Below are 20938 nucleotides of genomic sequence, written 5' to 3' on the forward strand. Positions count from 1 at the left end.
GAAAAGGGGCTGGGTGTGAGGGAGAGGGAGGCAGTTTGGGGACCAGGGCAGACCCTCAGGGCTGGGGACAGGGAATTCCTTACAGTAAATATTTGGGTTTTGTCCCCGGTTCCTGGCTGGAGATTGAGTTCAGTCACCAATGGCCAAGGGCTTCCCTGGTGGTCCAGTGGTTAGGACTCCGCCCTTCCACTGCAGGGGACGAGGGTTAGATCCCTGGTCGCGGAACTAAGATCCCACATGCTGCGCGGTGTGGCCAAAAATTAGAAAAAAAAAAAAAAAATCACCGACGGCCAGCGACTTACTCAATCATGCCTATGTAATGGAACCTCTGTTAAAAAAAACCCCTAAAACAACAGGATTCGGGGGAACACATGGAGGTGCTGGGAGGGTGGCACACCTGGAGAAGTCATGGCAGCCCTGTACCATTCCCCACACCCTGCTCTTGGCTTCTCCTCCATTCGGCTGTTGAAGTGTTTTCCTCAGCACTGTGAGCCATTCTAGCAACTCACCAAACCTCTGAGGGGGCGGGAGGGAACCCCTGATTTATAGCGGGTTGGTCAGAAGTCTGGGTGGCCAGGGACTTGTGGCAGGTGTCTGAAGTGGGGGCCTGAGCCCCTTCACCTGTGGCGTCTGATGCCAGACCTGGTAATGGAACTGTTGGACCTCCAGTTGGTGTCGGAGAATCTGCGAGGCTGCGCCTTCAGGCCGTGTGTGACAGGAATGGGTACAGAAATGTCCCCAAAGACCCAGCCCTGGGAAACCCCAGCACTCACAAGACAACCTGTGGGAGGTGCTGGCAGGAGGGTGGTGGGGGCAGAGCGGACCCGGGCAGGATCCCTGGAGGGTCAGTGTTGGGGCAGCTGGGAGGGACGTGGCTGCTTTGATTCCAAGCTGTCAGTTGGTGCTGTAAGGCCATTGCGGGGACCGCCTAGGTGTGTGACACAGGGTGAGTGTGTTGCCTGGGGGTGAGCAGTGAGCGACTGGAGACCCCCGATCCCACCAGACCGCAAGCTTCCGAGGGCAAGGGCAGAGCTGTCAAGGTCACTGCTGAGTGCCAGCGCCCGGATGGAGCCCGGTGCACAGGAGGGGCTGCAGGATCTGGGTGCAGGATGTTGTCTGGCAAGTGGCAGGGGCCGGTGGACGACCCCAAGCCCCTTGGCCACGGTGCAGGTCGTGAGGGTGGGAAGACCCTTCTGGGCCCCTGAGGGACTGGACTCAGGTGCCGTCGGCTCTGGGAAGGATGGTCAGGGAACCGCCTGTGGCCATGGCGCCATGGGGCAGCGTGGGGGCCGTGGGGGAGGCTTGGGGAGGCGGGTGGGCAACGTGAGGCTGAGGCGTGGGAGGCCAAAGGAGGCAGGTGTCGGCCCTGGGCCCGGGGCTGTGGCGGCAGGGACGTTGTTACTCCTTAGAACAGCACGGCCAGGCCGCCTGGGTAGCAGGGTACATTCTGCCCCGCAGGGCCTGCCTGACCTCCCCTCCCATGCCCCTCAGATTCCTGGGCTGCCTCAGAACTCAGGCCAAGGCCACTGGCCAGCAGAGCCACCAGAGAGGCTAAGGCCCACAGTCCCTGACCCCTGGACCCCTTTAATCCTGGTCTTATTCTTTGTCTGTTTTTCCTTCCTAAAATAAACATTCCCCCCACACTGTGTCCTTGGAGGGTAGAACCTGCCCCCTGCCTTCCGCTCCTCACCTAGAACAAGGGGCAAGGATGGCCATCCGGCTGGTGTCCTGAGCCTGTAGGGCTCCACTGGGCCTTGGTGTCCCTGTCCCCATGGGGGGGACAAGGGGACCCCCCCACCCCAGCGTGTGGCCCGGGAGGAATAATCAAGCAGTGCCGTTACTCATCGCCGTTTCGTCAGTCACAGCTTGTTACCCCAAATAAGGGCACTCCCTTTGCCCCATGTGGCCCCTCTACTGGGGGCTTTGGCCCTGTGGGAGCCCTGGGGACCCCCCTGCTTGGCTAAGCCCACCCTGCGCACTCCATGGGGGCACTGCCCTGCTCATACACCGGCCATGGCTCCCCGCTGCTTCCACCTCCGATCTCTTGACATTTCTCACCCATGACCAGGCTGTCTGGCCTCCTGCTCTGGCACCTGCAGGGCCCTCCGCCTCAGCTCAGCCCTCCACCTGCCGGCCTCATTCCTGGGCAGTGGCTCTGGCAGGCTGCCCAGGATGCTTTCTCTGCCCAGTACTAGCCTGTGCCCTGCCCATCACCATGGCCGCCCCATGGCCAGGTTGCCTCCTCACCCCAGCCCACCCCCAACACGGAACCAGCCGCCCACCCCCGGGGAATGACACATACACTCCCAGCTTGGGCCAACAGGTTCAGTTCAGTGAAATTTATTGTAGGTTGAAAAAAATCAGCATTCACCTGTTTAGTGTACAAAAAGGACACTAGATCTTTTAAGAAAATATTAGGAAACTAAAGATGCAGATGCCTTTCAATTGTAACATTTTGGCAAAAGTGAAAAGTTCTTGTAAACACCAACTCCATGGCTCAAAAGTTTTTCTCCACAGTACAATATTAAAAGGAAAAAAAAAAAAAAAAAACACAGTATCAATAAGTTAGACCATATTTAATCAGCTAGAACTTTTGTCCATCAACCCCCAAAGCACAAAACTTTTCTTAGCTTCATGATTCCTTAAAAGGAGAAAATAAACAACAACAACAAAAAACAACGAGGAGGAGGAAATTCAACTGAGAGTCCCTTGAACTGGATCCCAGGGCAGAGGGCGGCTCGGCCCTCCGGGGGGGGCCTCCTTGAGTGATCCCATTTCACCTGAGTCTGCAGTCCAGGCTGAGTACAAGATGGCTGTCGGGGGAACCTGGGGTCCCAGAGTCTGCTCAGCCCTTCCCCCTCTCCATCCCAAATGAGAAACAAAACAACAGCTGTTGAAACAGAAAGGATCAGCATCCTCGGCACTCCAGGCACCCCAGGGGTCCCACAGAGACTCTGGGGTGGGGTGGGCACACTGCAGGCATGCCTGCTCTTTGGGAAGCCATTAGGAGACACCGCCACAGCTCAGGAAACTAGACGTGTCTACGTGAGCATTTCCGCTCTCCCTCGCTACTGCTCCTGGCAGCACCTCCGCCCCCCGTGACCCCTGGGCTGTGGGCTGCAACCACCCCCATGACCTTCCCCAGTTGTGGCTTCACTGAACGCGGCTCCGAATTCATGTGAACGCTCGCTTTAGACCCCACCGCGCCCGGGGGTCCCTCACACACAAACACGCACGCCCCCTGACGCCCTTGGGGGCATTAGACTAGGCACAGTGACTAAGCAGCAATTGGGGTGTCCTCGGGCCAGCACCCCCAAAATGGGTGGATCCAGCGCCTTTTCCGAGCTCACTCTTGCCCCCGCCCCCCCCCACCCCCGGCTCTATCGACCCCCCAGCCCCTCCCTGAGTGCAAACCCCGTGGTGGCTCTGCAAAGACGACCCCAGGACCCACAAGTGGGCTGAGGGGCGGAGCGAGGTCAACAGCATGGAGACCACTTGGTCTCAACAGTGCGAAATGAAGAGCAGCAGCAAAGGGGAGAATTAAGAAGACAGTAAAATAAAATCTGACACTGTTGCCGCAGAGCGCGGGCTACAAGCACAGAAACTCCCAGTGACCCCTGACAGCTGAGGGCCTGGAATAGCAGGGTGGGCCTGGTGGCTCCCAGCAGCTGCTCCTGGACCAGCTGGAGTTTTCCAAATAGAGCTGCGGGGGTCGCATTGCCCTGCCCGCCCCCTTAGAGCGAGGGAGAGGCTGTGTGTGAGGGAGACCAGCGTGGGAGAGGCACCCCTGCCCGCCCCCCACGGGTTCTCTCCTGGGAGCCCTGGAGCTCGCAGAAACAACGCCGAACTTCCCGAGCATCTGTAATACTGTAGAAAGGACACAGGGCAGCGCCTAGACCCTGGGCGTCCAAGGAGGGGAGGCACAGGTTTAGAAAAAAGATGCTTTCTCTTTCGTATAAAAATAGACTCAAGTCTCATAAGCAGTAGCTAAAAGTGGCTGTCTGTATAAAACTAGAAAAGGCGGGCAGGCAGGCCGGCCTTGGAGTCTTTCACTGACAGGAAGCTGAAGCCCCTGGGGGGCGGGGGGTGGCTGGCGAGGAGGTGGGTTTCTTGGGGAGCCCATCCTGGGTGGGGAGGCTGCTCAGGAGGTGTGTGGGGCCCCGGGGGAGCTGGACACCCCACCTGGGTCTGTGTGACCTGTGGGTGCCAGGGCTGCAGGGACTCCCCTGAAAGCCGGCGTTCCTGGCTCAGATGAATGCGTCTTCCTCACGTTTATTTTTTTCAAATAAATCTCTTTTTTCCTCGTCCAGCTCCCCCTCGCCCCCAGCTCCCCCACCATCCAGAACGGTCAGCCCGGTGAGGTGAGCTGGCCTGGCTGGCTGGGTGGGACCTCCTGCCCTGTGGCCTTGGGCTAAGGCCAGGCCTGCAGCTGCCGCTGGTCATACTCAGCGATGAGCCTCTTGATGTGGGCCAGCTTGCTGTGCAGGTACTCGCAGCGGTGCTTCTCCTGGCTGTAGTTGGTGTTGGTCTGTAAGAGAGCGGCCAGGCTGAGACTCGCCCACACGGCCAAGGCTGAGAGCCCAACCCGAACTCGAGCTGCCCCGCTTGGCTGCCCCAGGTTCCCACTCGCCCTGCTTGCAGCCTGAGCTCTCCATGCCATGACAGGGACCCCTGCTCTGTCCCTTGGCTCCACCCTGGGAAACGGTCACAGCCAGGGTGAGAGGCTGAGGCAAGATAGGTCATGAAGCTTCCACGCTGGGCCGGGGCCTGGCTGGCAGAGAGCCGTCCTGGCACACGTGGCCCTCAGGAACGAGAGCTGCTGTTGTGGAACCACATCGCAGGAGACTCTCAGGGAGCCCGAGGCTGGGGGCTTGGTGCTCCCAAGGAGACGGCCTGAGCCCAGGAGGCTGGGCGTTCCTCCCAGACTCTAGCAGCTAAGGACTCAGATGGGGCCAGGATGGGGGCAGGGAACTACGGCTCCTCCCCTGGACCTTTGAGGGAGGCGGAAAGGACCTGGGGCTGTGCCCATCAAACATTGGGAGAGCGGGGGTGGGGGCTGCAGGGGTGCCCGGGGAGGGGCTGCACCCAAGCTCATAGGACAGGTTCAGCTCCTCAGCTGTGACCAGGGGCAGGGGCTACTCCGAGGGCCTGAGACCAGCCCAGCGAGGCCCTTCCTCCCTCCCTCCTCTCCCAGACTTTGGCGCCACTCATCTTGAAACAGCTTCTTCTGAGCCCACCCCACCTACCCCCCACAATGGGATGGACACTCACCTTTTTGATTTTTCGATACTCCTGTAAAATCTGCCCACGAGTAGTCTGGAGGAAAAACCAAAGAGAAAGCGAACAATGCACTACCTGCAGGACACCCCAACTGAGTGGCCCCTTCTCCCTGATAACCTGCGACCTGTAAGGTCACCGCATGCTGGGGGACAATGGCCTCAGCATGGCGTGATGGCGTGAGGGAGCACAGAGGAGGGGCAGGGGGCAGGCTGGGGGATGAGCAGGGCAGGAGGTGGGGGAGGAAGCTGGGCCAGGGGAGCGAGGGGCAGGGGCCCAGCCTCAGGGACAAGCACGAGGCCACGCGGTAGGAGGGGCAGGCTGGCCAGAGCCGCGGGAGGAGGCAAAGAGCAGATGGGACGGCCTCCTTCCCTCACACCCAGCTGGCCGGTGCACCGTTCAAGGCCAAGCACAGAGGCCCCCTGACCACCTGGGGAGTGTCCCTGTGGGGCATGCAGGGAGGAGAGAGGACGGGGATACCCTGGGGATTTTCTGTCCTAGACCCTCAGAGGCCCCATTGCTCTGCCCCAATCACAAGTCATCTCCTCTGGAAACCAAAGTGGCCTCCACCAGGGGAGATGGACCCCAACACCATGATTAATCAGGGCTGGCCCTGCAGTCAGGTAACCAGCTCTGAAAGGTGGCACAAGGGGGAGGGGTGGTGTCCCAGGGCTGGTGACCAAGCCCCCTGCAGTGAGCTCCCACATGGGATGGCTTGGGGAACCCAGGTGCCCTTGGCCAGAGGAAGAGGGTTGTGGTGGGGGGACCCCAAGGACCCTCCATCCCCTCCCACCATGTCTGTGACAGCTCTGATGGGCCGTGGGGTGTGGCCTGGCCCAGCCCCTCCTGGCTGGGGGACTGAGAATTCTCGTGTGATGTGGGTAGTGGGCTGCAGAGAGGACCCCAGACGCTCTCAGAGGTGGAGACACAGGCACCCTAGCCCGCTGCTCCCCGCTGTCTCCACTGCTCGGAACACCGCCCCCGCCCCCGCCCCCGCCCCCGTGGGTCATCTCCCACCTGTGGAGTCAGTCACAACCGGCCCCACTGCTGAGGACGTTGAGCTCCAGGGACAGGCCTAAACCACTTGGGGAGTGGGAAAGAGGGGCGAGCAGGGACCTCAGCCCAGAATACAAGGGAACATGCCCAAGGATGCCAGCACCGGGCAGAGCCGTTGGATGTGTGTAGGCAGGGCTCTACCTCGTACTCCTCGGAGCCCTGGGAGAGCTGCCGGAGCTGGGCATCGAGCTGCGTGAAGCGCCGTGTGATCTGCTCGATGCGGGCGTGCAGGTCTCGGTACTCGCTATACTCAGCATTGAAGTCGTTTTTGTAGCTCTGGCGCTGCTCCGAGGAGGAGATAGTGGCGTATTTTCTGGGGAGACCAGAGAGAGGGGTAGGAGGGGCTCAGGGGGCGGCAGGAGAGAGCCTGGAAGTGCCCACAGCCTTGCGGCCACTCCCACCCAGGAAGCAGCCCTGACCTCGAGCGGACTGGGCCAGGAATTCACATACATGGCCTGGGGTCAGCTCTGCCTCTGCTAACCTGCAGGGCAGGGGCCGGGAGGGGAGAGGCGCAGCCGGCAAGGGAAGTACTCACAGCAAGTAGTCGGGCGTCTCCGAGGTCGACGTGGGAACACTTGAGCTGCTGCAGGTCCCATTTAAACCTACAAAGAGCAAACGCATAATTCCTGAGTCCACAGCTCGTGTGTCCACGGTGAGATCCTCAAAAGGTTGATGCCTTGTTGTCTGAAGGCCCTGGAGGGGACGCTGCGTGGAGAGGATTGCTGAGGCCACGTAGCGGGAGCCAGGACCCGCAAAGGAGGCATGAGCACTGGGCAAGTGCTGTCTGGCTACCTCAGGGGTCCAGCTGGAGCCAGGAGTGCCCTCGGCCCATGGGAGAAGTGGCGAGGCAGCATGGTGTGTGTCCCCAAAGCACAGCCGTGCAGAGATGGCATCATGGGTACGTTTTCAGCAAGCACCCCAAAGGACGGATTCATTGCAGGGCAAAGCCTGGGCAACTCGTCCAGAGCCTGTGCCGCCTCCACTGACCTCATGTAAAAGATCACTAAGCTGAAAACCGGTGACCCCTGGATAATCGAGTCCCGGGGGTATCCCGGTCTCCGGCCCTACAGGACAAAGATAGACAGCCAGCAGGGAAAGCCCTGGCTCCTGTCCACGCCTCTCCCTGTGGATGGAGTCGCAGGCGCTGCAGGCTCCGGTCCCTGGTCTGAGCCACCCCCCCTCCCCATCCTCCTGTTCTCCACACCAGAGATGGGACTGCAGGATCAGAGGGGCAGCCCCGGAACAGGGCTGGGCTGGTGGCTTGAGAGGCCAGGGACTGTGACACAAGACTGTCCACAGGGCTCGAGGCCTGCCTGGGCTGCAGTCAACCAAAGCTACAGTCCGGTCCTTTTCCCCTGGGAAATTCTTCCAGCTGGCCTCCCCCTCCCCCTAACTTAGAAGCAATTTTATCGCTTTGAAGCATACCCTGAGTGCTTATTTTTGTGCCTCTCTCAGAGGAAAGCAGCCCACCCAGTGGATCAGCAGTTTGCTGAGCCCTTCTGTGGTTTTATACTCCAGCACGAGGTGCAATTCCCACCAATGGATGGAGCCCACCCCCACCCGGCTGTCATCTTTGAAGACGCTGTGGCCCCCCCAGAATGCAGCCCAACAGGCACATACATGAGGGTTTAGTCTACACTCCCACCACCCACATCCCACACAAGACAGGCCTCCTGGGGTGTTCCGCCTTGAGGCTTAGGGTCAGACTGACCTGGCACCCAAGACACCGTTGGGGTCCAGCCTGTGGCAAACCTTTGTGGTCCCCACTCCTGCTCCGGCACTGGCTGCGTGAGGCTGTCACTTGGCTGCCCCTGAACCAGCCGAGCTGGTTCCCACACCCATGTGTCCCCTCCACTAGCTTCTCCTGTGCCTCCCCAGGGCAGGGGGTGCAGGGACATGTCTGCGAGTTCACCCTGCAGGACCCAGGTCTGGGTGCCAATGAGAGAGGGTGCCCCCGTTTCCACACAGGGGTCAGTGGGCCTGAGCTTGGCCTGGCTGAGCCCAAGCCCTCCACCCAGCATGCCAGCCTGCCCAGGAAGGCACCCTCTGGCCACAGGAGGGATCCACAGCCTGAGCAAGAGTCGGGGGCAGGCACGAGGGTGGGCATAGGACCCAGGAGTGGGCCTGCGGCATAGGGGGATGAAGATGGCCAGGGGGGGCCTCGAGAGTGGGGGCCACAGGGAGGCTGAACTGAACCACCTGCCTGACAGGTGGAGGCCGCCACACCTGTCAGGGTCAGAGGCGATCACAGGGCAGGGCTGGGACAGCAGGGCCAGACTAGGGCAACAGTGTCACGCAGAAGGGTGGGCTAAACAGATGCCCATCCCTCTGCCCCACAGGACATAAGGGTGAGGAAGCTTCCTCAGGGGCTGACCTGGAGCCCTCTCCAGCAAGGCTGGGGGAGCATTCAGAGAACAATGCTATTGTTAACGGTGGGTGGGTAGCTCCCGCCTGCACATGCCCCCAACCCAGGAAGGAGTCACAACAGATGTTACAGCAGGGGTGTGTGTGGTGTGTGGTGTGTGTGTGTGTCGTGTGAGTGTGGTGTGTGTGTGTGTGTGTTGGGAGCTTGGGGGGGGCTTTGCACCCACCTATTATCATTATCATTTGAGCTGCCTGAGAGACCGCTTAAGGTGGATCACTTGGCGCCAGACCCAGCTTCTGGTGCCTCAGTTACCCTTTTCCTTTTCCTTGGGGCCTCTACTCCCTGGGTTGCCTGATCCCAAACGTCACTTTCTCACCTCGGCTTGGGGAGGAGCTGCCTGGAGCTGACGCACACCGGGCAGAACCCAAAGCCATCTGAGCCCTGCGTGTGGGCCGGCCTGGGCAGCATCTTCCTGGCCCCATCTGATGCCCAGCCCCACAGTCCTCCTGCCCAGGGCCCTGCCAGAAGCACACGGCATCCGCTTCCGCCATCTGGGACAGAATGCGCTGCCCGGCTGCTCAGGGCCTGTCCCCCTGAGGAGCCGAATCAGATGGCGCGTGCTCAGGGAACCGGGCGCCTTCTCCCCTGCGGCCCACCCACAGGTGCTAGGAAGCCTAGCGCGCAACAGGGTTGAGGAATACCAGGGGACTGACGGAACTGCAGTGTCCGTCTTCAGCGGACCAACCCTGCTCTTCCAGGACCTGCCCTCCAGCCACAGAGGGAGGGGCTGGCACCACCTGAAGGATAGGTGAGGACAAATTTAAAAGCCTTAAGGAGAAGTGGCTCCACCCGATCCAAGAATGCCCCCTGCTGGGGACCCTCCTGAGGAAATAATCAGAAAGCTGCAGCAGGTGACGTGGCCCACAGGACTGAGCCTCTGTTGCCACGACATGCTGATAAGGTTAAATTACATGAAAGGAAATTCACAATGGAGTCAGTATTGCTAAGAGAGCTCTCTAAAAATGGAACCAAGAGGCCATTAAGGAAGTGTGACTTGTGCACGTCTCAGCCTAGATGGAATCTGACCTTCTGACCCGATGAAGTCATCTGCCAGAAACTTGTGACAGCCTATCTACTCATCAGACCCCCTACCCTAAAAACACTCGCGACACTCTGTCTACTTACTGGACCCCTAACCTAAAACAAATATTTTCTGACTTGCATCAGAGTTAAACCATCCTCACCAGGCAACCTTTAACAAACTCGTGGCTTTTTGTCTTTATAAGCCCGACTCTTTCTCCTCCTCAGAACACTCTTTCGCGCTCACCTGAATCTATGTCTCCGGAACTGTAATTCTTAAGACCTCAAATACACGATTTTCTTATTTGCAGCCTCCTGAATTATTCTTGGGGTTGACAGCAGCCACAAGGGGTGCTCGGCTCAGGTGCCTAGGGCTATAACTGGAGGCGGGGGAGGCTCTGGGGGAGATGACCCCAGCCCCACCGCCATCCTAGCCCATCCATGCGCCTCCCCAGTGCCCCGGGCCTGAGAAGGTTTCCCTGCTCAGCACATGGCCCTGGCCAGCCTTGCACCCCTCATCCTGCTGAGGGTCTCTCAACTGCCAGCTTCCCCATAGGCTGCAACTGCAAGACCGTGTTCCGGCTCTTACCGTCTGTTGTTCTATGGACGGTCTCCCACCTCCTTCTGGGCCCACCTCCCAAACCTTTCTCCACAGGCTGAAATGTTCGCCTAGCAGGCCACACCAGGTCCCTGGTGATCCAGGGGCTGCCCACCTCCCTCTCCACCAGGCCCTGCCCCCCACTGCCTTCCCTGAGCCCCAACCCCACCCTGTTCTCTCTGTCTGGGACCTCCCTGCAGCCAGAGCTGGGCCCTGGAACTGTTGCTCTCCCTGTGTGATGTCTCCTCCCGTGAGCCTCAGCTCCGTCAGGCTCCAAGCCCCTGGCCCCCAGAGCTGGCCTGGCACACACAGGACTGCAAGAGGCTCTCAGAACAACACTGCCAGGGCAGTCAGAGACGAGCCGATGCGAGGACACAGGAGGCAAAGAGGCCTAATGTGCAGGCTGAGCTGAAGTGGCGGCTCGTAGGCAGCCCTCTCGGCACTCTGTGGAGTGAGGGTGGTGGGCGTGGGGCCGGCGCTCAGGCTCCTGGCGACACCCTCCTGCAGAGCCCCTGCCCCTAGGCCTGCCTCTTGGCACTTACCCGGGGCAACTGGTGGGGCTCCAAGGGGCCCCGGCATCTGGTCTGGCGGCCGGGGCCGGTGCCTGTCCTCAGCCGCCCTCTCCTTGTCTTTGTGCTTCTTGGATTTCTTCTTGGACTTGCCGTGCAAGGAGCTGCCATGGGGCCTGCTGGGCTGGGCACAGTCCGTCAGCAGGGGCAGGCTGAGGCACTCAGGTGCTGGGGCGGCCACTTCCCCACGCTCGCAATCCCGGCCGCTGTGGCCCAGGTCGTTGCTGACATCGGCCAGGGGGTCGTGGGCCCGTGGTGGCTCCAGCCGCAGGGGCAGGTGGGCGTCTGTACCAGCCAGTGGGCCCGGGGTGGGAAGCAGGGCCTCACGGCCGTGGGGCACACTCAGTTTCCCGTTGACTGCAGGCTGAGCTCTCTGGGTGAAGTGCGATATCCTGGGTTTCTTGTTGGCCAGAGGGTCGATGAAATCAGGAGGCTGTGGCCGTTTCTGGGAAGGAAAGGAGACAATTTCAGAGGGGAGCCTGTGCCTAGAGTTACTGTGTTCCCTGGGGAGAGGCTGGGCACCGCAGGCCCTGAGGAAACCCAGTGCCCACACGCAAGGCCCGCGCTGACCACATGGGGGCGCGCGAACACTAGCCAGGCCCAGGATGCCCAGAGCTCAGCAGGGGCTGCTTGCCCAGAGGCCACCAGAGCAGAGGAAGGGCGCTGGGTCATTAGTGGACCTGGCTGCAGCCCATAAGGGCCACCTCTGGGAACTGGTCTAAAACATCACTGTGCTCAGCATCTTCCCTGGACGATGGGAAGAGTGACAGAGCCAAATCTGAGTGACACAGGGCAGCCCCACAGGCCAGGACCAACACCTCCAGGCCCCTGATTACTTGGATCCCCATGGCAACCCTATGACATGGTGCAGGCTTCATCCCCATTTCACAGACAAGAATACTGAGGCCTGTGAGGCAAGGCCAGACCACAGGAATGGAGCCAGGATCAGACCAGGTGGCCCAGGCCCAGGGAAGCAGCTGTAGGGTGAAAGATGGCAGATAGGCAACCCAGGATCAGAGGGAAGCAGTGGGGACACAAGTGAAATGAGGCCCTCTGTCCTCCACAACGGCCCTACAGCCACAGGGAGGCTTTAGGGTCATGGGCCTAGGCTGGGTGCCTCCAGGGCAGAGGAGGAAGAGGGAGAAGAGGGAGAAGAGGGAGAAGACGAAGAAGAGGGAGAAGAGGGAGAAGAGGGGCTGGCCAAGCAAGGGATAGAGACGTGGGACTCATAAATCAGAGCATGCAGGTGGGTGGGGAGAGCTTTCACCAAACAGCTCAAGCAACGGTGAGACAGGTATTGCTGAAGATCAAGCCCCCAACAGCAAGGCTCCCCCCTCACAAATGCCCTTCCCGACTACTGACTAACATGGCAGTGGCCACTGCTCATAGGACCCCACTGGGCCCTGGCTGGGCTGCAGCCATACGCTTGATTTTCCAACAGCCCTGGGAGGCAGGAGCGCCCACCATACAGAGAAAGCAGGAGGCTCAGTGTGGTTCAGCAGCCTGCCCTCCCTCGGCTACATACCCACAGGTAAACCAAGGAACCACATCCAAGTCCCAGGCCCAGGACACCCAACCCCCAGCCAGCTGCTCACTCATTCAAGAAAGCTTGCCAGCCCTGAGCCAGAGGCCCAACAGGCTCCCTAAGAACCAAGGTCAGGTCAGGTCCCCTGGCTCCGGTGAGACCCACCCTCCCTCCCCACCACGCTCCTACCTGAGGGGGAGAGGCCGAGCTCCCATGCTCGCCTGGAGGACTGTTGGCCGCAAGGTCCCCAGGGAGGCCGCCTGTGCTCTGTGGCTGGCACAGCTTCCTGCAAAGGGGAGGCAGGGTGGGTTGGAGGGATCCTCAGCAGTGCCCCGTGGGGCACACACACGCCCCCCTGTCTCTGCACTGACACCACGCTGTCCCACTCACGCCCAGTGATTTGGGGAGGGCCTGACTCCAGAGCAGAACCAGAGCAGAACCAGAGCAGGGCTGAGTGTGATGGGTACACCAGGGCCCGGCAGGCAGAGAGCAGCCTGAGCACATTCCGCCCTGGGTTTATCCACAGCTGCCCTGTGGCCAAGGTCTCAGCCTCACTGCCAGGAGGACTGTCCCATTGGGTGTTCTGCGCCCAGAGAAGGGTCAGATGACCACCCACTCATCTAGACTCCCATTACCATGGAGACCAAGGACCCATATAAAACTGACCAGACACTCAAGATCCATGCTGTGTCCCCAGGGGAGCTGCTGTCACTGGGGTGCTGGTCCTCACTTTTAAAAACAACTGTCATCCTAATAAACAACACTCACTGCAGAAACAGACAACACAGAAGAGGACTGAGATGCCCTGGTCTGTGGTGGGACGGCCTCCCAGATTCAGCTCCCATCGTCCTGGGAGCCCAGGCCACAGCACCTCCAGGGATGGCAGGGGTGGCCACCAGTCCAGCGGGACGCGGGCACAACAATGTAGCCAGGGAAGAGAGAAGAAACACCCCAGTGCTTGACACACAAATGGAGGCCCCGACAGTCACCCCGGCTCGGCTGTGGGGAGGGGGTCTCCGCTTAGCCTCTTGCACTCCCAGAGACTGTGCGTTTCGTGGGAGCCCAGGCAGCTGGCCCGGTGCTGGGAGTGGTGCTGAGGGCCCTCCACGCCCTGCAGGGAAGCTGAGCTGAGGTCCAGGGCCATGTCTGCGCTGCTCTAACCAGTGACAAACAGAGCCCAGCCCCTGACCAACAGCCACACTCTAGACAACTGCTGCTGTCCCCTCCACGGTGGCCTGAAATGCAAGCAGAGCCACAAGAAAAGGGCACGAAACGTGCAGGCACTTGGGGCAACACAATCCACGAGGCTGAGGGCAGCCAGGGCAAGTCTGCTGCTCCAGCCACATGAAAGCAACCAGAGCTTTCGGTTAAAGACAGAGAACCAGGTATTTACATCCACTCTCTTTCAAGCCCCCACTAAAAAGGCATAAAAGAGAAAGGGAAAGAGAGAGCAATGAGGGGGCTTCCCTGTTGGCGCAGTGGTTAAGAATCCGCCTGCCAATGCAGGGGACATGGGTTCAAGCCCTGGTCCGGGAGGATCCCACATGCCGCAGAGCAACTAAGCCCGTGCACCACAACTACTGAGCCCGCCTGCCACAACTACTGAAGCCCACATGTCTAGAGCCTGTGCTCCACAACAAGAGAAGCCACCGCGGTGAGAAGCCCACGCACCGCGACAAAGAGCAGCCCCCACTCGCCACAACTAGAGAAAGCCCGCGCGCAGCAACAAAGACCCAACGCAACCAAAAATAAATAAAATACATTTATTAAAAAAAAAAAAAAGAGAGAGAAATGAGCAATGATATTCAATGCAGAAGTACAAGTGGTGACTGTCCTATAGGATCCAAGAAAACGGAGTCCCAGGCCACAGAACCCCACGGGCCCAGGGTGGGTGCCTCAGAAACCTCAGCAGAGGGGCCCCTGCCAGGCTGTCCCCCCAGAGCCCTGCTCTGGGTCCCGGCCTGCTGTGGGGCAGCAGGGGAGCCCACAGCACGTTCAGGAGTGAAGGAGCCCAGGCCTCCTCCAGGATGCTCGGGCCACACAGGATGGAGAGAGATGTGGCCTCGGGAGAAGAGGAAACAGAGGGGCCTGTTGGGGATTCAGAAACGCCTCAGCAGTGCTCCTGAGGAGGCTGAGTTGCCTATGGGAAAGTCCTGAAGAGGCTGCACCCGGGCTTCCAGGCAACAAATGTCAGACCCCAAAACAGACAGGAAAATGCATTTGAGAAGAAAGAGAGACTCTGTAAGGGGATGAAAACTTTAAATCCACGAGAAAAACACCATCCTTAATAGCCTTAGAAAGACATAGAACTTAAATACACGTTTCTCCAAAGAAGACATACGAATGGCCAATAAGCACATGAAGAGATGCTCAACATCATTATTCATCCAGGGAAACACAAATCAAAACCATGATAAGATACCACTTCACACCTGCTAGGATGGCTAGAATCAAAAAAATGGAAAATAACAAGTGTTGGCGAGGATGTAGAAAAACTGGAACTGTGTACTGCTGGTGGGAATGTAAAACGCCATGGCCACTGAGAAAAAGTCTGGCAGTTCTTCAGAAAGTTAAACATAGGATTACCATATGGCCCAGCAATTCCACTCCTCAGTGTATATTTGAGAGAACTGAAAATCTATGTCAGCTATATTCGTGTCCTGGTACATGAATGCTCATGGCAGCACTATTCATAACCATGAAAAGGTGGAAACAATCCAAGTGTCCATGGACATATAAATGAATTAAAAAAATACCCACACACAATAGAATACTACCTGGCCATAAAAAAGAGTGAAGCTCTGACACATGCTACAGTGTGGATGAAACTCAAAAACCTAATCCAAGTGAAAGAAGCCAGACACAAAAGGCTTTAGTACATAATCCCATTTATATGAAATATCCAGAACAGGCAAATCCATCAAGACAAGAAGCAGATTAGTGGTCGCCAGAGGCTGGGAGAGGGGGAATGGGGAGTGACTGTTAACGTGGGGTTTCGTTTTGGGGTGACTGCTTTGGAATTAGAGAGAAGTGGTAGCTGCACCTTGGGAACTAGCAACAATGGCAAAAAAAAGAGACAGAGGGAGAAGCTGAAGAAATCTTCCAAAAGTAGAAGAAATGAAAAGAAACAACAGGGAAGACAATGGCGAATGGTGCAGGAGCACAGCCCCCAACGGCAGAATGAGAGGAAGGGCGAGGAAGGACAGTGAGGCCTCTCACAACCACGCCCAGGACAGGAAGAAGGATGAGGCAAGTTTTCAGACTGCAAGGGCTGGGGCGCCGGGCCCAGAGCACCCGACAGGCCATCCTGTGACCATGCAGATGCACACAGCGCCAGGAAGGAACCTCCGCGGCTTTCCGGGGGCCGGGTCTTCAACATGGAGGGAAAGTTCCTTCCAATCTGGAAGACTAGACTTCACCAACTGCCAATTCAGTGTGACAGCCACCCAGGTGTGAAGATATGACAGATGGACCTCCCAAAGCCCTCTCCTCTGAGAGATGCTCCAAGCGCTGCGTCCCTTCAACCCCAGGGCAGAATCACAGACCCAGGAACAGAAGGACCCGCAAGGGCTGGGGGCAGCTCCCGGTGGAACCCCTGATCCCCTGAAAGTGATAAAAGGCCATGGGACAACCACGGGGAGCTTGGGGTTGGACATGAAGGACACAGAACGCTGAGCAGAGAAAGTAACAACTCGGCCCAGCAGGTTACCAGCTCAAGGGAAAGCATGATGCGTGTGAGACGGACTGAGGCTCGGGTTGTCTAGGCTGTGCCCTGGGGGAGGTGAGGCCAGGACACGGGCAGGTCGGGGTGACTGATCTCAGGGCCAGGTGGAGTTGAGGCCTCATCCTGCACTGGGACGTCCACAGACTCCTCCTGGGACAGGCCAGGCCCAAGCAGCTACACACATGGGGACTAAAAGCACAGAGGAAGCATCCAAATAAACAGCGGAGATGCTGGAAGCGCATGTCCGTGCAGAGCAAAGCCACGGGGGCCCAGGCAGACCCTGGAAGCATGAGCATGTTTATCTCAGGTACGAGTTTAGAACAAGCTGTAGGAAAAGGTGTTATAGCCCCTGGGGTGACACAAGTCCCCACACCCTGCCTGTAACAACAGAAACACCCCAAGATCCTATTTTTTTCCTTCTTGCCGTGAGACCACAGCATCAAGACCTGCTAATAATTGGGGCTTTCTTCAGGGAGGGAGCAACCTAAACAAGAAAAAAAAAAGTTGTGCAGAGGGGTGCCTGGAGTAACCTTCTGTGTGGCTGCGGGCATCAGGGATGTTGACCCTGACCTCTGCACGCCAATCAGTTCAAGCTTCCAAGGGCAGTAGGAGCTGTCAGCTTCCCAAGAGGCTTCCGGCGGCAAGGCTGCTCTCCCAGCTGGCCCACGCAGACGGAGAGAAGAGCATCAAGACAGCCCAGAGCGAAAACAAGGGAGGAAGCATGAGCTTGGCATTACACTGAGCTCCAGAGTCCGCATCCCTAGGAACCTCCCACCTAACACCCCTCAAGATTCAGCCAGGCGCTGTTTCCTACAAACCACACCCACCAACACACAGACAGGCTGCTTGCTCTCGGCCACACCCCTTCCCGGGAGCTCTGGGAGGCCAAGACCCTTGGGGTCTGAGATCAGCGAGAGGCACCCAGTGAGAGGCTCTGAAGGAAGAGTGGAAGCAGCCTCAAGGTGCCCCCCATGTGCCCCTGGCCACCTCAAAGCACTAGGGTGGGTGTAAGTGACTATTTCAACCCTTTGCCAAAAAACGTGATAGATGTGAACACCTGCAGGAGGTGACTGCCTACCCAAGATGTGCTTTGCTGGGGCAACAAAGGACCCCCAGAGAGGGCACTGGGGGCCGGGGGGCACCTTCTGCCGAGACCGTCTCCTCTCAGCCTCCCTGAGCACCCAGAGACCTCCAGACAGCCAGAGCAGTGACCCCGGGACAGCAGGTGAGTGTCCCACAGGACCAAGGAGGAACTCAGGGTTCACCTAGACTGGCCCCGACTCAGCTCTGCTTTCCAGACGCAATTACTGCTTTAAACAGCTAAACTTTAAAAAACAAACAAACAAAAAAACCTTCATAAATAGCTCCAAGTCCCTGAGAAATCACTTAAGGACTAATTAGCATATCAGGCTGTTCTGAACAGCACTTCACTTCACAGCCCGGGCTCCAGAGCCAGGCATCAATTGAGAAGGAAATCATTAATTGCTTGCCTCAGACGGGGGCCTACTTACCCACTTCTCCCTAGAGCTACCGTGGCCACTCCTGACTTTGGGTCCCAATTAACCAGAGAGGGGATGCATTTAATTAATGCTGCTTAATCATGTCTGTGGGGAGTTTTGTTTTGTTTCTCTCTGCTTCTCGTTCTTGAGAGGTTCTTTATAAGAAAGAGGGCCTGCAGCAGACGCCTGTGGGGATGTGCAGGTTTTGCAAGCAAGCTTGACAGGAAGGGAAAGAGGGGGCAGAAGGAACGGTCTGGGGCCTTCTGTCCGAGCATTCTGGTGTTCAAGATGGTGACTCACGCCCTCCACCCCACTCGGTGAGGGCTGGCCTTTTCCCTACAGGAGGACACGGTGGGCCACCCAGGCACTCTCCACAGACCCCTCTATCCTGCTTGCAGGCCCTGCAGCCTTTGGGGCCAGAAGAGGCCCCTCCAGCATCCTTGGGATGAGATCTGCCCCAGGTCCAGGGGCTGGGAACTCGCTCAGGGGTAGGGAGGCAGCGTTACCGGATGAGCATCCGCTTCAGCAACTTTTGGTCCCCCTCCGAGTAGCCGGGCCAGTCCTTCTGCACATCCTTGTACACACAGTCCTTCAGCGTGCACGTGCCATCCTTCGCATTCACGTTGGCTACCTGCAAGACAGAGCTGGTGTCACCTTGTGTGAAGCCCAAGAGAGACAGATGTTCCTGAAAGCATTTGTGGTGGGGGGGGGGGCGCGCGGGCGGGCAGGGAGAGGCGGAGACAGACATGAAAGGGGAAAGGGGACAGCACACTCCCTCCCCGAGCCAACACCTCACCCCACAGCTCCCCTGCGTGCCAGCGCAGCAACCCTTGGGGTGCAGAAGGGTCAGGGCAGCAGGTCCAGATACATGTCTTATAGCTGCTGGAGGCCAGGTTGGCTCCAAAAAGGGGAGGCTGCCATCTATACTCCCAAGACTGCATCACCAGCCCATCCCCCTGCTATGGACTGAACCATTTTTGTCCTCCCAAAATCCACGTTAAATCTCAACCCCCTTAATCTAAGGTGATGGTATTCGGAGGTGGGGCCTTTGGGAGGTGATTAGGTCATGAGGGTGGAGCCCCCATGATGGGGTTAGTGTCTTTATAAAGCAGAACCCAGAGAGCTCCCTCACCCCTTCTACCCTGTGATGACAGTAAGGCGGCAGCTGTCTATAAACCAGGACGCATGCCCTCACCGGACACCCAGTCTGCCGGCGCCTTGATCTTGGACTTCCCAGACTCCAAAGCTGTGAGAAGTAAATGTCTGTGATGTATAAGCCACCCAGTCTATGGTATTCTGTTACAGCAGCCCGATGGACTAAGATACCCGCTCTCGGATTCAGAGCTCCTGTGGCAGAGTCGGCCGAGACTGGAGTGCTGGGTGAGGGGTGCCTCCAGGGGACAGGCTGGGCCCACCTTCCCTGCAACCAGCCAGCCCTGCTGCTGCTGGTTAACAAAAGCTGAGCTTGTCTCCAAGACTCTTTGCGAAGATGGATTTAAAACGTTTGCCGTAAGATGCTTGATGGAATTCAGGCCCCTGACCCGAAGCAGGCACTTCCCTGAGTGTCTCGCTTGGGCACCATGGTCTCCAGAACACGCGTGTGTAGCCGTGTGGTTGGCACGCTGTTTTTCACTATCACTGAGACTACACGTTCTCCACATCACAGCAGTTTCCACAAGGAGCATTTTTTAATGGTTGAGTAACATTCCACCAAGTGGCTACACTGTGATCTACTCAAACGTTTCTCCTTTGTTGGATGCTGACGCCGTTTCCAGTTTCTCTGTAGCATAAACAGATGTCACTTGTGCAGGTTTTTCCATGCTGGTGATGGTTTTCTTCAGCCAGCTTCCCGGAAGTGGGATTAGTGGGTCAAAGGCTCTGAACATTTTTATGGCTCTTGGTTTTGCTAAAATGCTCTCCAGAAGAGCCACCCACCCGTCAACACTCCCACCAGGAAGATGGAACGCCTTAAATCTTTTCTGTGGATGTTTTCACAGAAGGAATAGAGAAGGCGCCTTGGAGCAGTGTGGTTTTGTTAGTGCTGTTCATCAGAGTCTCTGGTCACTTGCGGGGGCGGAAAATGAGCATCCTGGGTGAGGCACAGCCCCTGACACCTTCCCATCCCCAAGCTGGCGGGGGTCCTCCTGCCCCCCACACCGCGGCGGAGAACAAGTTGGGTAGTAAACACAGAAGCACAAGGCAGATGGGACAGTTTAGGAGAAATCAGAGCGGGCACGAGGAGGAGGCTCTACCCCAAGACACTGGCTGGGCCACCCCCTAGGAGCTGCCAAACCCAAGTCCACTGGAGAAGCTGGAGCCCAGTACGGTGCCTCTCTGGTCCCAGGAAAGGACCAGGAGCAATGAGAATGTCACAGGGGTTAAAAATGGAGCAGTGCCCCAGGCAGACCTAAGTCAGCACCACCAGACCCCTCTCTCTCCAGAGAACTAAGCCTGGCATCCCTGCCGCATCTGAGGGCTGCTCAGTGGGTAAATCTCAGGTGTAATCAAGTGCTCGGTCAGCTAAGGGTCACATTCTGCATTGTGCTTTTTTATTCTGGGCACAAACAGAACGAGATTAGAGAGCGGGAGCAAGGGCATTTCTAAGAACGCTACACCAAGGGCTGAGGGCCCGGCTGGATGGCAATGCAAGCTACGGGCACATCCAGGGGCAGGCGTGGCTGCCACACTTGTCTCCAGTCCTGGCTCATGTCTGATAACTCTGTCTAGCTCCCTTCAGCCCTGCTGCGGTCACCCCATGCTGCAGGAGGCAGCTCTGGGTGGCCCCCAGCCCAGGGAAAGGGCCTCCCATGTACTTCCCCCAATTTCCCAGGGGCAAGGTCGGCACGCGACTTTCCAAGGAAACGAGAGCCCTGGGAATGTCGTTCCTGGTTCTGGAGCTTTCTGGGTGCTTTGGCAAGCCCCTTTGCCAAAGAAAACTTCTGAGCTACAGAGCCATGCATCTATCTTCTAATAGGCCCCGAGCCAACCCCTAAGCTTGCAGGGAGAAACAGTGCTACTCAGTCCTTGCCAGCATGACCTCCACGTGGGGGACAGTGGCTCAGGAGGCCAAATCCGCACAAAGGCACCCAGTGAGTGGACATGGGCGCTCCTGACAGTAACGTGAGTCTCTGGTGAGCACCTCAGCCCTCAGGACACAAGAGGATTCTCCTCGGGTGAAGGATGGGGGAGGCACCCTTCACCTGCTCTGTGGATGGGGCCCAGCCCCTGCCCAGACCTCAATCTGT

The 20938-nt window shown here is 58.2% G+C and overlaps 1 protein-coding gene across 2 annotated transcripts in view; it reads right to left on the minus strand.

Moving 5' to 3' along the window:
- Nucleotides 1–2324: 2324 nt before the first annotated feature.
- The window catches only part of ELL (elongation factor for RNA polymerase II), an 81137-nt gene continuing 62523 nt past the window's right edge, over nt 2325–20938 (minus strand). For both annotated transcript variants that reach the window (XM_082455451.1, XM_082455452.1), the window contains 7 exons: nt 18200–18324; nt 12660–12756; nt 10919–11390; nt 6869–6935; nt 6475–6646; nt 5272–5316; nt 2325–4528 (listed from right to left, as the gene is read on the minus strand). In XM_082455451.1, the coding sequence (XP_082311577.1) occupies nt 4412–4528; nt 5272–5316; nt 6475–6646; nt 6869–6935; nt 10919–11390; nt 12660–12756; nt 18200–18324 (1095 nt within the window). In that variant the 3' untranslated portion in view covers nt 2325–4411. The remainder of the gene's footprint in view (nt 4529–5271; nt 5317–6474; nt 6647–6868; nt 6936–10918; nt 11391–12659; nt 12757–18199; nt 18325–20938) is intronic.

The sequence above is a fragment of the Balaenoptera physalus genome, assembly GCF_965194825.1.
Source record: "Balaenoptera physalus genome assembly, chromosome: 3".
Classification (NCBI taxonomy): domain Eukaryota; kingdom Metazoa; phylum Chordata; class Mammalia; order Artiodactyla; family Balaenopteridae; genus Balaenoptera; species Balaenoptera physalus.